Source organism: Mugil cephalus, chromosome 14 (assembly GCF_022458985.1).
Source record: "Mugil cephalus isolate CIBA_MC_2020 chromosome 14, CIBA_Mcephalus_1.1, whole genome shotgun sequence".
In the NCBI taxonomy this organism is placed as follows: Eukaryota; Metazoa; Chordata; class Actinopteri; order Mugiliformes; family Mugilidae; genus Mugil; species Mugil cephalus.
Genome location: NC_061783.1, coordinates 15,630,228 through 15,646,794, shown reverse-complemented (window position 1 = coordinate 15,646,794; position 16,567 = coordinate 15,630,228). Strand labels below are relative to the sequence as shown.

Here is a 16,567-nt window from a genome sequence, read left to right as displayed (position 1 = left end):
CAACTACCTGTTAAGGTCGGTCTGTAACGGGTTTGTGGCATTGTGTTGCACCGGGTGTACTTTACAGGTCTCTGTTTGGATGGTGATGAGGTGGCGTCCACAGCCGATTTATAATTTTGTGTTTTAACGGTTTACTCCTGCTTGTTATTGTGGTGGTGACATGAAAAGTGGATTTCAGTGTGCCTAAATAAATAATTAAAGATATGTGGTCACAAATCAAAGATCTGAAGACGTTAATATTTGGACCTAATGATGCGACTTCGACCACAATAGGCTTGAGGTTGACGTCAAATATAAAGTTACTGATGGCATTTGTGATTAGGTAACTGTTTTTCTAGGACTCGCTCAGAATAACCAGACAAAAGCTCCTCTACTTTTCCAAAAATATCTTTTTTTATTTCACATGAAAATCTTTCACATTTATCATATTTATCAAACAGGTTTTTATATAATCTATATATATATAATATATACATATTATACACTTCTTACTTACACATGTACAAAATTAGGCAACCATTCAGATTTTCTTTTCTTTTTTTTCTTTTTTTAAAAAAAAGGATCGACTTCAATGGTAGTCATACACTGTTGTGCTTTGTTGATCAAGCCAGCCTGTCGGGTGAAGATGTGCTTGGCAACACGGTTTGATGCTGTGTCGTTTTGTCTGCTGTGAACCGGTGACTATAACATTTTCTAACGATTAACAAATAAAAAGAAAAGAAAAAAAAAAAAAAGAGGTTGAGAAGTTTGTTTTCAACATGATGGAAAAAAAAAGCACCATGGCACACAGGGTTGAGTCCTGCACCGTCAAAGAGACGTCACCGTCTCTTTGTGTCGCACTGTCGAACCGATACAGGGGCAAGATCGGACAAAACAGAGAAGTCCAGCCTCTCTGCGCTACACACAACATCTCAGTGTTCGCTTTTGGCAGAAAAAAAAAACAAAAAAAACAACAACCTCCAAAACATTTTCGTCTCAACACTCTTTCAATCAAACGCTCGACAGCTCACACGCAGTCTGTTCAACACACACGTCTTTCACGCGGCTCCTACCTCCGGGAGAGGGAGGGAAAAGCCCTCTCCTCCGCCAACAGTAAACATTTCATCTCGCGAGCACATGGTATATACAGTAAAACTTCTCAGCTGCAAATGTCATAAATTATCTTCACAGAATGTACACGTAACATAATTCATTTCTCATGTGTGTGGTACTGCGGTGGAGTGTGTCTGTAGTGTGTCTGTTGTAGTGCTACAGTATATAAGCACATGGTCTGCAAAGGAATGGTTATCATGAGAACAGCTCCCGTGTCTGTCAATGCTACATTTAGAGAAAGTAATCACTTGGGACATTAATGTCACTCAATACCATTACAATAACAATACAAGAAATAGTACACGATACTCAAGGGTGGAATAGTGTACAAGTCGGAGAGATGATTGATCTTTGGCTCAAACGGTCGGAGAATCGTTTTTCTTTAAACGCCGATTAATTTCATCGGAACACGAAGTCCAAATATGGTTGCATTGGTGCCTCTGCTTCTGATTGTTCTTCAGCCATTTTACGTTCCTCCTCGGTTTCTTCATATTTTCTCGTAGGGATGTCCTCCAAAGAGGTTTCAACCAATCAAGGAGAGCTTTGTCTTTCAAAAACGCACACACACACACACAAAAAAAAATAAAAAATCTTCCGAAAAATAAGACAAAGCAAAATTGCTTGTCTCAAATCCTCAACGTTACTCAGCACGTGTTGTGCAATCGAGTCCGTGTGTACTTTTTCCAGCTCCAAAAGTCTCTCCCTGTGGCCAGCACTGGGCATCGATTTCTGAGTCAGTGGTTTTCCGAACCCCACGGACCGTCTTCATTGTAGTCCCTGAAAGAAAAGCGTCTCCCAACAGAACTCCTCTCTGGTGCGCTCTCAATGCAGCAGCAGCAGTAATGAGAAGGGCACTAGCAGTGAGAGGATTGAGAGGGACGTGGCTGCCGCCGCGGAGTTCGTCCGTACGCTCTTCTGGACGTCTGGCAGGATTACCACCGGGTCGTCCGCTTTATGACGGGACACAAAGAGGACACACGTTAGCGCCGCAATCTTGAATATCCCTGCATTGCTCGAAAGGAGGCACGATTGGTCAACATACCTGCAGGCAGTCTGTTGGACGGGTTGTGAACCCCTCCTCCAGCTCCGACTTCAGCCCCACCCGTGCCTCCCTTGGCCACTCTGGCCTCTTGAGAGCCTGAGAGAAAAAAAAAAGCCATCAATCACTCCGCTCATGTCTTGCAATAGCCTAACAGGGCCATTCCAGGTGATTGCGACGGTCTCTTTTCATGCAGGTGTGTGGTTAAACTCACCATCGGCGGCTACGACGTCCACCCTGAGCCTGAGGCACTCCTGGCCATGGTGGTGCAAAGGTTTGGCTGCAGGGAAGAGGAAAGAAACATCACAGGCGTTAACATCCTAACTAATGCACTTATCCTCTTCTGACCCCTTAATCCACCTTCATGCATGGGCGCATATAAACACACACACACACACACACACACACACACACACACACACACACACAAATACTTGGCAACAGGAAGACGCAGGGACAAATCCTTAGGAGGCCATCTGCGACCGGGCAAAGTGTGTCTTGTCCCGCCGTTTATCTAATTACAACCGCGGTCAGGGTGACAACATTGCTTGTGCCCGTGTGGTCACATTCTAGCAGGGGTAGCGTTCCGCAAACTTGGCGAGCTGAGCCGACGCCCCCGGTTTACGCACGCGTCGAGCTCGGCAGGGGTGGCCAACCGGAGAGCTCCAGCGCGTCGCGGCTGGTGCACAAATACGCATCGAAAACTTCCCCTGCTCGCACTTTTTTGTGAAAGGGACTTTCAGCCGTGGCAGCAATTACACGCGATGAATCACAGTGAGTTCTAGTTAAGCTCTGGTTAGCTCTTCCAGTAAGGCAACCACAAAGTTAACACTTGAGTATATGACTGAAATATCTCCATAACTATCGCATGGGTTGCCATTAAATCTGGCGCAGATGTTCGTGTTTGCTGTGGGATAACTTGCTTTGCTGATCAATAGACTGAAAAGCTAATGACGTCCCCTTAATTCCCTAATTCCCTAGACGGGTGTTAAATAAAGTCAGAGTGACACTTACAGATATAATAGTAGCTTTCTCCTTGGCGAAACTCCTTTCCCAGCGTGAACGGCGTGAAGCGCTGGAACTTTTCGGAGAACTTCTCAGGAGCGTGAGGCGCGAAGGGGTGGCCGCACTCCCAGCGCATCTGGTCGTACGACTGGGGCTTGCAAGACTCGTAGTCCTCGCGCTCCACCATGTAGAGCACGTATCGCTCGGCGTCCAGCATGGCCTTCTCACCCTGAGGGTAATGGGGGCAGACGATGTCCAAGTAGTCGTTGAGCCTCACCTCTACGGCGTAGTTGTGCCCTAGAAACCTGCAGCGGAGAAGCAGAGGAGGGAGGTTAGGCACGTGGCGGGAGACTGATAACTGTGGTTATAGCAGTGGAGCAGTAATAAATACAAGCCTCAAAACCTGTGATTATATATCGATTGGCTACACGCCGGCGTACGACAGGGAAATCAGAGGAGCGGCTGAGAGGCCCGGAAAAGGGAGATAGAGAGGTTGTTTGCGCGAGAAAATTTGTGTGTGCGCTGAAGTGGAATGAAGAGGGGAAGGCGCAATGAGAGAAAAAGCGATCTGCAGAGAACATGCGCATAAATATGGATGAACGTGCGGTCGGAGTAGCTGCCGCGGCGCGCTGCTGCGCTGCGAGTTAGCTCCGAGTGCACATTGATCTGGCGTCCCCCGGGATTGGAATGATGTTTACAGAGAAACATTAGCAGTCAGTTAGCCCGTCAAGACGGGAGATGAGTATCGACATCTGCAGGGCGACACGCACCCACACAGACAAGAGCAGCAGAATGCATAATGACCGAATTCACCTCGAGCGAAGCAGAAATACACCTGAGTTTAAAAGAGAGTCAGGCAAGGTTAAAAATAAAGGACATATATATATGTATATGAGTGTTTTAACCCTTTCATTAGCGTCAGATAGACGGGCGCACATACAACACGAGTCTGGTGACAGTCTGTAACTGTCTTCCACCACACTCCCTCTCATTACAAACACAGAGAGAGACAGTCAGACTGTCTGCAGGCCTCCCTTCCATTCCTCCCTTCGCTCCTCCGCCCTCTTTACGATGCTCTTTAAGTAAACTAAACTTACACCCTCTCCTCTTGGACGCGGCTCAAGGAGCACTGGTGCAAAAGGAGTACTTTAAATGGCCACGCATAAACAATCCAATTATTACCAAAAGTTTTGACAAGTTAGATACCAGCTTAGCATTATTTTAAATTGACTTTATCTCAACTGTCCATGATTCTTTCCCCCTTCCAGATTCACTTCCAGAGATATTATGAGTTTATCTCCAGGGAATTGTATTTCGGCTCTCGCCCCCTTCCTCCCTAACTGAGTGAGTGCTCCTGGGGCGGCTCACGGCTAATGCTCTCTCCTCGGCCAAAGCCATCTATCACCAGCCAGGAGCGGTAGCTGACCGCTAGAAACACACATAAAGTCACACACACTTCCCAGTAATTCCCATCTATCAACAACCTAAAGCTGTTGCTACCTACTATTCGCACCCACTGAATCCCCACACAGACACACACAGACACAGACACACACAGAGACAAGACAGACACACATGTCCTCCCCTGGTACTGTGCTCCCAAAGCGATGCCAGATCAGTTTACCGTCTCCTACTGTTCTGGATCAGCGGGTGTTCCCCGAGAATGGATGAAATTTGACAGACTTTAAATATTTTCACAACACACGAGGAGAATGTGTATCTAATATAGGGTTCTGTTGCTCTTGTAATCAATATGCAAGTCGTTCGTCGGTCTTTCAACAGCTCCTCCCAAAAGAAAAAAGAAAAGAAAAAGAAAAAATGAGCCGTCCAAGTGACTGCTACTTAATCAGATCTACACATCTCAAGGAGTTATGAGTTCTCTAAAGCCTGCCGGGTGTTAAGCTGACACCTTTAGCGTGAGGCAAAACTCTCCACTCAAGACACTTCTTTCTATAAGTAGATTTTTCTTTGGGAACTCTGACATTTCTCATAAAACCCTCCGAATGCAACAAGTAGCATTTGGGGGGAGTCTGTGTTCGTTCGACAGGGCCCATATGTGTGACTAACGATCAAAGCGAAACAGACGCGGGGCCCCGGTCGCTCTTTAGCTGGTGTTGTTGTTTGTTGCCAGGGGTCTCCCTGGCACCCCCTGGTAGAAGGACAGACGCAGTGGCTCCAAACTGCAGTGGCCCTGACTCCTGCTTCCCCCGACCGGCCCCCTTCCCCCATCCTTTTACTCCTCTCTGCCTCACTGCATTCCCTCAATAGTGATGACCAGATAAGCCAGCAACACAGGCCCCCGTCAGAAAACAAGCATCTTTTTGGTGTACCGACGAAGCCTCCATCTAACCGTGCTAATAACAGTGTGTTTCAGCCAACTTTCATGGGGTAGAACAATAATTATCGTTTTGCCGCGGTCCAGACAGCTTAGTGCTTATCTCCAGTTTGCCTGCCACGCTCTGTTTACCAGATTGGAGCTAAAGTGTTTTTTTCCCCCTGCCACTTTCAATTCCAGTCGAATCGATAACACTATTGAGCAAACACCGTTGTCTGCTTTAGCCCGGCAGAGCTATCATGGCCCCTGCAAACACCGAAGACGCACACAAACAAACTCCCCGCGCCCCAAGCCCCCCCCTCCCCCGAGGCCTGATTGCAAACTGGTCGTGGTATGGTCCCAATGTGTTCATCAAAAGGGGGGTGGAGGGGATGGGGTGGGGGCGCAATTAAAACACAAAAAGGGGTATTAAAGTTGCCCCGGAGGGGGGTAATTATGCCCTCCTGCTCCCCACTTCCCAGCCCCTTTAGGATCAGGCTGGAGGGAGGGGGTGGGCAGGGAACATGAATAGGCGTGGGTAAGGGAGGGGGGCGGGTCAAAGGGCTCGAGTTGGGAACGGCTTTTGAAGTTTCCTCTGAGTAAGTGTTTCTACGCGAGTGCTACAGTTGCTTCATCAATGCCACCATTTCATACGGTGCCCGTTCGTGCTGATGGAGTGCCTCGCTTAGCGGGGGGAGCATTTGCTGAATACGCACCGGGGGGGGGAGCCTGGCTACCGCCTTTTATTAATGGCAAATACTTTTAATTATCCCGCTGCCTTTTGTTCCCCCCTCTAACGCCTCAGCATTGAAACGTCCCGCATCATCAGCTTAATTATCCGATTGGAGTTAACGCGCTTCAAAGAGAGAGGGCTTTGGCCTCGGCGTGAAAAAAAAAAAAGTTTAGCTAACAAAGTCAAATCATGCCGCATTCACTTTAACGGACATAATTCACTCTCTTTCACTCTCCCCCAGTGTGAGTCCTTTGTTCTTTCCCTCTCCCAGACTGTTTCTCCCTCTGTGTCAATAATGTCCACACTCACCCCCATTGTTTACCCCCGGATGCTGTCTTTGGACGACAGCGAAGCTTGAGGCTTTGGCAAACGGCACCACAGCATACATCGTTGAGGCCGCGGCAGATGTGCACCGTGGACTGTGCGCGTGTGTGTGTTCCTCGGCCTGATATCTTCAGCCGATTGTTTATGTCTCGGTAGGTGCGTATCTGTTGCCTCCCTCAGGCCCTGAGGAATCTGGGAGGGTTTCAGCCACGATAAGGTGGATAACGCACGGCAGTAATGAGCAGCAATGATAGCAGCACGGGAATGTCAAGTGGTCAAAATGTATGAGCGCAACATCTGGCTTAAAAAAAAACAAACAAAAAAAGAAAACACTACAAACCGTTCCTGACCACTCTCCCTCTTTTCCTAAGAAGGAATTCCTGATTTATTGGGAGGCTCTTCGGTAGTAAGAGTCTAATCTCTTTTCTTTAATCTCTCCCTGGCCGGCGTTTTGCTTTCTTCTCCTCCACCTCCGTACCCTCCTTTCATCCATCCATCACCCTCTCATCTCTACTCTTTATCACCCTTGCGGAATGCCGGACCTCTGAGGCTAAAGGGATGCGGATCAAAGGTCGGACAATCGGCATAACCTGTCACCCTAAAACAAGAGCGATCGTCTTCCTCCCGAAGCTGTATACATGCCACAAATGTGACCCAAAAGTTGACTGGTCAACGTCACGGATGAATGAACCTGAATGCGGGGAACCGCCTAATCGGCTCGTCCAAGCCTGGATTACTGGGTGGAGCAGAGGCTGAGCTGGGGTCCATTCACCAGCACCAGACCCTGCTTAATACAGGGGCTTAGGGTGGACGACGAGGCCCAGAGCAGGGGCTGACGGTTGGGGACAGAGTAATGGGTGAGACAGGCAGGGTGGAGCTTTATTTTTCTCCACCTGCATTGTTCTCACATTGAGAAGGGGTATTACTCCTTTACACAGGGTTCAAAAGAGACTGTGTATGTATATGTGTGTGCCTGTGCGTGTAAGTGTGTCTGTAGCTGGGAGGTGTTAATGGAATAATGAAAGTCACTGGACTCAAGGGAGCTGGATAAATCTGCAAAAACCTCATGACTTTGCAAAGCAGAGGCGCCGCACCGGGGGAAAGGTGAAGCCTTTTAGGGACGCACCACGAGCTCAGTTCAGCAGGAATGTTTGATGTTATTGCACGAATTCTTCTTCTTGTTTCATCCGTCTATGTATTCATCAATCAACGCCGGCCGTCCCCTCCCACTCCCTGTCCGTCTTTCATCACTCAATAAGCAAACCAGATCCTCGTGTCAACTCAGTCCTTCCCCCCACCCAGACTTGCCGAGCCAATCACGACCTGTCCTGGTGGCATTCCAAATATGCGACTCCCTGACCCGCCGTTTGCCGAGCCAAGCACAATGCGTTGCGGGCGACGCCGGGCGTCACCATAGAAACAAATATGGTCCAACTCATTCGGCTCCTCCCCATTAACATAATATTCCAGCCTTTCATTCTTCGCACCATGTGACTTTTCGCCATCCATCTCCATCAGCTTTCCCTTGTCCGTCGTCCAGCCTTTGTCACTGGTCATTCAGCTGGCGTCATTGGCTGAACTGCCCCGACTCGTTTAGCCATACCGCAAAATGACAAAACTTTAAGTCCAGCAGAGGAATAACTGGCCGACTCTACTGCACTAAGGCGGGTTAGATTAATACGTATGCTCTTTCCGACTGTCTCAAGCCTCCCCCTGAGCCATTTGTATCTTGTAACGGCCTAGAGCAGAAAGGTCACCACTGACATTACATTTCCCAGGAGGCAAATATCTGTACAAGAAGATCGATTTTGCTGGTTTGCTCTCCAAAGAAGGTACTCAGTATTATTATTTTCTTGCTGCAAACACGATCTTGGAATGTAGCTTAATTAATTCTGGCGGGGATTAACTTTGTCCAGGGCTACATTTGTTAAAAAAAAAAGACTTTTCGGATTTAGTGGCACCCTTTGCTTACTGACATCTAGCAGTACAGGGGTCTTCAAAGTTTTTTCAAGGAACCCCAAACTGTCGGAGAGATGCAGTAGGGATCTCCTACCTACTTACATACTTATAAATATACATTATTATTAACATTTTGCATTAATGTTAAGCTGTAAAACTAATACATGGGTTCATATATTCACATATGTATATATATAGCGCTGCACTGTTAGCTTCTCTTCTGCTAATATTGCAGCATTGTTCTAGGATTTCACCTGGGGGCTGAATAGGCTCTCGTGCAATTGCCGGGGAACCTGACAGAGTCAGCGTGTAATATGCTGCCTTGTGATTGGCTCAGCAGCGATAGGGGCGGGGCCTACTGTGTACAGGAGGCTTAGATTGACAGGTGTAGCGTGACGCACTGTGAGAGAGTCGCTGACTGAACGATAACATCTTCTGCCTCCATTTATCCCTTTACTAAACTGTGTTGGTTTCATGTTAATGTGTATTTAAATATATGTTTATATGAAAAATGTCTAATCAACCAAAGATTTTGCAACCCCGCTGCAGTACCTCCCCTCCCGGGGGGGGGGACAGTGGTTTACCGGTAGTAATACAACTTGGCCTCAAGGGGTGACAGCAATTGCCGTGTTGCTGACATGTTGCTACACCAACATCTTGACTTTCAACAAACAGGACAAAAGGAGGGAAGAAAAAAAACAAAAGTTACACAATAGCCCGTATTTACGCAACAAAACAAACACAATGGAACATTTGATAGATAATATCTGACTCTTGCAGACTAATTCTTCCTCATACAGACACATATACAGTGAATGTCACCAAGACCTGACAAACAAGTCTGGGGGACAAACGTACACACTATCTCTGGCTCACACATTAGGGCGAAAAACAGAAACGTTAACTTGTCCATAAATCTGTGTACTAATAGAGCCTTTCTTCCGCTCTGTGACTTTTGCGCAGGACCAAACACTTGGAAGGTAGCACAGAGTGGAGGAGCATAGTGGGAAAGATCAGGGGAAGTCTGCTGTGTAGATAAAGGGGAGGCAAAAAGTATGGGCAGGGGGCAAAGAAACTTGTGGCGGGTTCGACCGGGATGACACAAATCAGAGGAGCATCCGCAATGGAGACGTACAGAGATTTGACAGTGGGGCAGGCACAGTGGGCGGCCCCCGAGTCACCATTAAAGCCAGCCACTCGAAAAACAATTAATCACCGCTAATCTCCGCGCCTTCGCCCTTCCAGAGTATTAATTTCTCGTACGAGCCTGGGAAATTCAATCAACTCCCGCGTCCACACTTTTACCGCCTCGCGTGTGTTGCTGTGTGAGAAATGTATTGTTTATTGTGTGGACAGGATACGCTGTTTTCCCGGGAAAAGCTGTAACCAGGAAGCGCAGCAGCTCACAGGAGACACACAGCAGACAGCGTGCAGACTTCGGTAACACCGACAGCACGCCTGTGGGAAGTTGAGACCTTTGCCCTGATTCACTATCTAGTGCAGTCAATAAAACAGGCCCTTACTGCCTCCGACAAGAACAAGTGGGAATATTGAACGAGGGAGAAAATCTGATTTTGGAAGAGAAAAAATTAATATGGTCACAGAGGTACAGTGTTCTTAGGGTTGCAGACAGTAAAGATAGGATATGTCAACAAACCCCAGTGATCGCTGAGCCTATAAGAAGCGATTACATTCCTCTGGACAATCTCTCAGAGTATTTTCCCCAGATTTAATTCACCAGACAGATTAGCGGGTCAGATTAAGAGTGGGGTGGCGGGGAGGGGGGGGCGGACGGTTTAAGAGAAATGTGGAGACAGACGTAGGAATGTTTCTGAAGGGACTCCTGACCAAATGAAGGTAGGGAATTTGTGGCAGGGTTTTAAAAGCCGAGCCCGGATTAGGAAGCGAAGTGGGAAACCTGGATATTTTTCGAAGAAAGTGGCATTGGGTCAGATTACTTGGAAACTGCAAAAATCCCTTATCTACTGCACCCAACTAATCACACCCGCTGATGTCTTATCTATCATGTCTCGCGTTGCACATGTATGAGGGACAAGCGGTACAACTTGTACACTTGTTTCATATATTTCCTCATTCCGTTAATTGGCTCTGATGGGGGCTCTGCCACTTCCAAGGCCTCAGCGAGACACTCAAGAGGGGACGGGCATGTGAAAATCTCGGGAAGATGGTAAAAAAAATAAAAAAAGTAAAATAAAGAAGGTTTGCTGGGAAGATTGGAGAAGCTTTTCATGAGGAGGCAGAAGGAGGAAGCGTTAAAGGAGGGAGTGAAGGGGGGAAAAGGCGTGAAGAAAAGGGCAAAGTGCCTTGTGACGGATCGCCATGGGTGCCAAGAACGATAAAAAAATTCCACACCTCTTAGCATGCTTCCCTTCTTTCTCCCTTCTCTGAGACCCGGAGTTGGAGGTGAGGAAATAATAGACTGAAAAGGGACAGCTTGTAAAGTTGAGATAAAAGCTGGTGAAGGAGCGAAGGGGACTCAAAAAACAGGAGGTGGGGGGGGGGAGAAAGAAAGTTTCCCAGAGGCAGAGCCACGGCCGTGTGAAGAGAGGCTGGCCTGAGTGGCAGCCAGTATTCAGGGACCACCGCCGTGACAGGATGACTGACAGACTGATAGAGGCCGTGCCACTTCATCACATGGCGAACTCCGACCCCCGATCGGTCACACCAGTTACTATTCTCTTTCTGTGGCCCACCGTGAAGACCATTCCCCCAATTTGTATGGGGCACATCACAAAACAGCCACATTGACTGGATAAATACCAAGAAAAATCCTTCGTGTGGGTGAAACATACCTTAAATCACTCCCTGTTTGAGCCAGCGCGGCACAAAAGCATATTCAGTTAAATGAACTAAAGCCGGGCTGCGTTAAGCTAAAAAACAACCCCGGAGACGCTTGCGGTTTCATCAAAATCAAACAAGCTCATCAGAAAGGAAAAATCAAAACAGAATCAGGGCGGATTAGCTCGAACATGTGTCGCGATAGGCGACGGAAAAGGGGAGATGACAGAGATGCGGGAACAAGTTTGCTCAAACAGATGTGAACGAGCGAGCCATGAAACAGTTAACAGACGCACAGGGCTGGAGACCACAGAACCAAGCTGAAAAGGGAACCTGGCCAAGAAGAGGGGGAGGGAGGTGCTGGAGAGAGGGAGAGACAGGTACAAAGCAGAAGAGGGGGAGGAGGAGGAGGGGAGGTGGAGGTGCTGGAGGTCCACTCATGCTCTCTTAGCAGGGAAAAAAAGCAGAGAAGGGAGAAAGAAGCAGTGAAAGAGCAGATTATTGCCTCACATTCGAGTTGTAGAGTCCAGAGGACTCCTGGGACCATGTTAACATCAGTCACAGCTATGTGTGTGTGTGTGTGTGTGTGTGTGTGTGTGTGTGTGTGTGTGTGTGCGTGCGTGTGCGACTGGGTTAATGTGTATGAGACTGCGTGAGTCACTTGAATCCGGTGATGCTGTGTATGTGAGTGAGCTCATACGCAGACACTCCCTTAACAAAAAAAAAATGCACTGGCATGCAGGGACTGAAGCCGACTGGGAACACCGATGTGCCTCTTTCTGGGAATCTCGCCGGTGATTAAGCTGTTACTAATCAGAAACAAAGGTTGGAGCTAAAGCAACAAGCAGAAGGTCAGAAAGCGCTCGGATGCACGCTGCGTCGGAAACAGACAAAGTAGTCGGTAAAGCGCAGGCAGATACAAAGTCTGCGGGCCCCAAGGCGTGTTCGCGCACATGCTGAAATTAGAGTTGAGCAGGGAAGCTGTGCATGTATATGTATGAGCGAGTGTGTTGCTAAATCCCTCAACAAAACACACAGAGAAAGAGGAAATGAGCCTCTACCACATGGACCGAAGCGATCAATCTGAGATCAATTTGATTAACGGCAGCTTCCTGACCAATGTGATGGAACAATATTAATCCAGACCCCCACCATTCCCCTCCATCTCCTCCTCAATAAGAGGAAAACACATCTCAGGAGGTCAAGGTGGACATCGGTCACACCGTATCAAGTATCGGGTCAAATGGGAGCAGAGATTTCTGGGAGTGATGAAAAGTACCAAATGAAAACATCTCAGAAACCCGTGCTTTTTCTATGAATGCGGGATTAAGAGCAGCCAAAGGCAGAGATTTAGCACGGTCATCTGGAAAAAAGATAGCAAGTGCAAAAAGGAAGGATTACCAGTATATATATACGAGAGCGATCGCTGTCATTGCACTGCGGGGACACAACAAAACGCCCTTCCATCTGGGACTTCATCCTCATTTTCAGTGAAAAGCCTTTGTCGCTGTAATTATGGACTTTTCTGAGAACAGTAAATGCTGCAGTTTTAACCACAGGGGAGATCAGGAGGAGGAGGGGGGGTGGTTTAGCTTGTGGGTGAAGATTTGGATATTGGCGCACTGGAGAGTTCGAGCCCTACGCTGATTGATTTCGCTGGCGTCAGGTGCTGTGATTGAGTGACTGTGTGCCAGGAGTCTCCTGTTTGCGCTTGCCCGTCCATGTGTGTCAGACAGAGGGTGCGTTTGTGTAAGGGTGCGTGTGGAAGTTTGTTTGTGGAGCGCAAAAAGAAAAAAAAAACCAACCCTCTCGTCGGCCATTTCGCCCCAGCCATCATCAACCATACTTCTAATTGACCCCCCACTTATTCCAAATGGCCCCTAACCCCCGACAATTTCGAGATCCAATTTCTCCTCCTTGAGCAATCCATCTCTCTCCCGCGGAGTGACCTACTGGGCAGGCCTCGAGTTACCTCCTCTGTCTCTGTCACACACCATTATTACTCGTCTTACCACCTGAAATATGAACGGCCCTATGTCTCCCTGACAGTCACGTAAAAACCCCATGCGATATCACTTGATTTAGGGGGATGCAGCAGCCTCCCACTCCACACGGAGTCTCTCCGTCAGATAGGGAGGATATTGCAACAGATATTTCAACACGTCCTACGGAGACAGAGTCAAGCCTATAAAATCAACACAAAATATATGACCCATGGGAGGGGAAGAACTTGAGCACTGCTTTATTAGATTTCAGCACATGAAAGAACGGAGACTTTTTTTAAAAAAAAAAAAAGTAAAAATGTATTTTTTGCTGCAAACAAATCTATAGAAAAGATTCACACGTGCACGCATGAGATGATGAAGAGGTTTAAACTCATGGGTGCCAATATGAAAACGGTGCTGCCCTCTGTCTACAAAATTTACACTAAATGTGGGTTAATTCCCTCCAGAGCATGAGCCTGATAAACTACCTGTGCGTGAATCCACAAAGATAAATAGGTGACAAGCAACTAATCCTGCAGCTCAGGTTGCCACGCGGATTACATCTGAACAGGTTCGACAAAGAATTACAGGTAAACAGCGCTATAATAACAGGTTCGAGTCCAGAAAGCACACGATGAGGGGGGAGGGAGGAGGGAGGGAGAGAAGGAGAGAGAGAGAGACTCCCAAATGTCTTGCATTATCATGACAACAGCAGCCAGTTGCTGCCATCACAAATTCATCACAACGAGCTCGCTGAATATGCATGAGCAGCAAATATTCATGTGCATGTGAATATGACTCGTAATGACTGCGCCTGAAACTCTATTCAATGCCAAAAAGAAACATTTTTTCTCTCCCTTTGATGTAAGGAGAAACTTAGATAGTACAAATTTAAAGAGATATTTACTTTGGGTTTGTGCTGTTCCAGTAGACGCTGTGCCGCTCCGCAGACGCAAACCAGGCGCAGACGCTCGCAACGACGCCCAAAATCCAAACCAAATCCATGGCGGGGAGGAGTGGGAGGCGTGCAGAGTGGAAACACAACTCAGGTAGGTTGTGCAAAAATGAACGGGGGAAAAAAAAGAAAAAAAAAAGGGAAAAAGTTTAACGACGAAGAGCTCGTTTGCGCGACTGAAGGCAGTGCGGTCAAAGGAACACTTTACGCATGCGGTTAATAAGAAAGAAATAAACGATACGGTTCGCAGATAGAATGAAAAAAAAAACAACAACTGTGGAGAGTCCGATTCAACTCGACAAATCCGTAGTGAATGAAAGGTTGAGCTGCGTGGAGGCTGGTTTTGTGAAACGCCCACCGCCATAGGCCACGCCCCGTGTGCAAGTGGCAACCAATCAGAAGGCTGTCCGACGGACGGACGGACGGTGGGGGTCTTTGCAGGTTTCTCTACATGTACGTGTGTATTGATCATACTCTAACAACACAACATTTAGCTCTTATATCACAAGCCGTCCCATGGAGTTCAACTGAGATGAATCTGTGTCCACAGTAACCTTATCAAGAGTCATGACATTTTTCAGTAGGATTAAATGTCACATCTTGCTGATTTCATGGTTTTCTTGCTCTAATATGGCGGCTTAACCTTTAAAGCGTTTCCTACATGGTTATAATAAATCTAGAGAGGGAAGCAGGCCATGCTTTTAGGGCTGGTCACAATCGCACAAGAGAAGCTGCTGTTTTTGAAAAACATAAATGTTGTTTTTCTCATGTGTAAAAAAGTTTTTTTGGAAACTTTCAACACACTAATTCACTTGCAAACAAAAGCAATACATACTGCTCATTAAAAGCCATACATTACTATCTTTTACAGGTGTCAACCCGTGTTTTATACCGATCAGCCACAACATTAAAACCACTTACAGGAGAACATTGACCATCTGCTGGGAGATTTTTGGGCCAAGATGTTGGCTAGGTCCCAAACTGATATGAAATATCTGTGGCATGCACGGCAGTTTTGGAGGGTGACCTACACACTATTAGGCAGCTGGTCATGATGTTATGCCTGATCGGCTTATGCAGCCATTCCAGTCACTATGTTAAGCAAAGTTTTTCTCCCGAGCACCTTATCTCTCCCCGCAGTACACCACCCATGCTTGAGTGCTTGTTGGGCAACATCTGGTTTGTTTGCATAGTGATTTCTCAAACTGAAGGTGGTGTTTTATCTTATGATCCTTTTGTACAATGACAGGCATTAGCAGACCTTATCTTTGTGTCAATCTGGCAGTGTAGATGTGAAGTATTACCACAGGAAAAAAACAAAATCCACCATAACTGTTTATGAGCTTCAAGGCTTTGAATCAGGTTTAAATGTCAAAGACGCAAAGATTTTAGCTTCAACTTGAACCTCGGTGCTGTCTGACACACTGCAAATCCTGATTTTCATTTTTTCGGACCCCGAGCTGCTTCTTCAGCGTGGTGAGCCATCTGCCAGAGAGGCTTTACGGGCCTGTTTCTGCTTGACTTACCACTTTATTTTCTGGGCCTGCTTAGCATCGTAACAACTTTCAAAGGTGTCATTAGTAAACGTGGGAAAAGTAAAAACAAAAAAGTATTCTGGATGAAGAACCTGTTTCTAGACACACATATGAGGGATGTAATCACATAAACTGTGCGGTCGACATTTAAGGAAGCGGTGTAGGAATGCAGAAGACACACCTGATGTAATCAGAGCATAACATTTAATCTGAAAGTTTGTCCTACTCCACAGAAAAGAGTGAAATAAATCACTGGATCCTTGGCGTATATTATTCACCGAGCAGAAAGGTAAACCTTTCAAGGTCTTATATGTTTATGTGTTGTTGTTTTTTTATGAAGATTGCCTTAGCCATGAGAAAATACATGAAATTTAGAAGGCTGCAGCTCACAGTTTCACAGGATAATTAAACTCTCAAGTAGACTGTTGATTTATGCGACGGTTTAATTGTCACAGTGTGGTTAAATCCCACTGCCCCAAGTGGATTAAAGCAACTACTGATATATATATTTGCATCTCCCGATGAATCTTTTTATTTATTTTTTTTTACTGTGTCTTTGACTTGTTGAATAATCACCTCTATGAGACATCCACACTAACCCTTTGTCAAGTGGTTTACATAACTCTTTTTATTTACTTTCCGCAGCCAAACTTGCAGGCTGAAGGCTTTTGTATATCACAGACAATGCAGTCTAGGTTCAGTGTTTGCGAATATTCACCGTGCAGTCTGCATTTTAGAATTCTGTCCAACATGACAAACAGTTCTTCAGCACAAACATGGGAAGGCATATATACATGGTAATTGTGTGCTAGTCGGTGTCAAGCAGG

The 16,567-nt window shown here is 46.7% G+C and overlaps 1 protein-coding gene across 1 annotated transcript; it reads right to left on the bottom strand.

Annotated features, from left to right (window-relative positions):
• Positions 1-371: 371 nt before the first annotated feature.
• On the bottom strand, positions 372-14,658 carry efna1a (ephrin-A1a). Its single transcript, XM_047605852.1, has 5 exons — positions 14,158-14,658; positions 3,146-3,441; positions 2,346-2,411; positions 2,135-2,230; positions 372-2,042 (listed from the first exon to the last, which is right to left on the bottom strand). Exons 1-5 carry the CDS (start codon positions 14,253-14,255, stop codon positions 1,915-1,917), a joined length of 684 nt encoding a protein of 227 aa, XP_047461808.1. The 5' UTR covers positions 14,256-14,658; the 3' UTR covers positions 372-1,914.
• Between the last annotated feature and the right edge of the window lie 1,909 nt (positions 14,659-16,567).

Excerpts from the sequence above, each read along its gene's own strand:
- efna1a (XM_047605852.1), bottom strand. The coding sequence starts at position 14,255 with ATGGATTTGGTTTGGATTTTGGGCGTCGTTGCGAGCGTCTGCGCCTGG. Across the intron at positions 3,442-14,157 it reads TGGAACAGCACAAACCCAAA|GTTTCTAGGGCACAACTACG; the intron begins GTAAATATCTCT and ends TCTCCGCTGCAG. Across the intron at positions 2,412-3,145 it reads AGAAAGCTACTATTATATCT|CCAAACCTTTGCACCACCAT; the intron begins GTAAGTGTCACT and ends TCTTCCCTGCAG.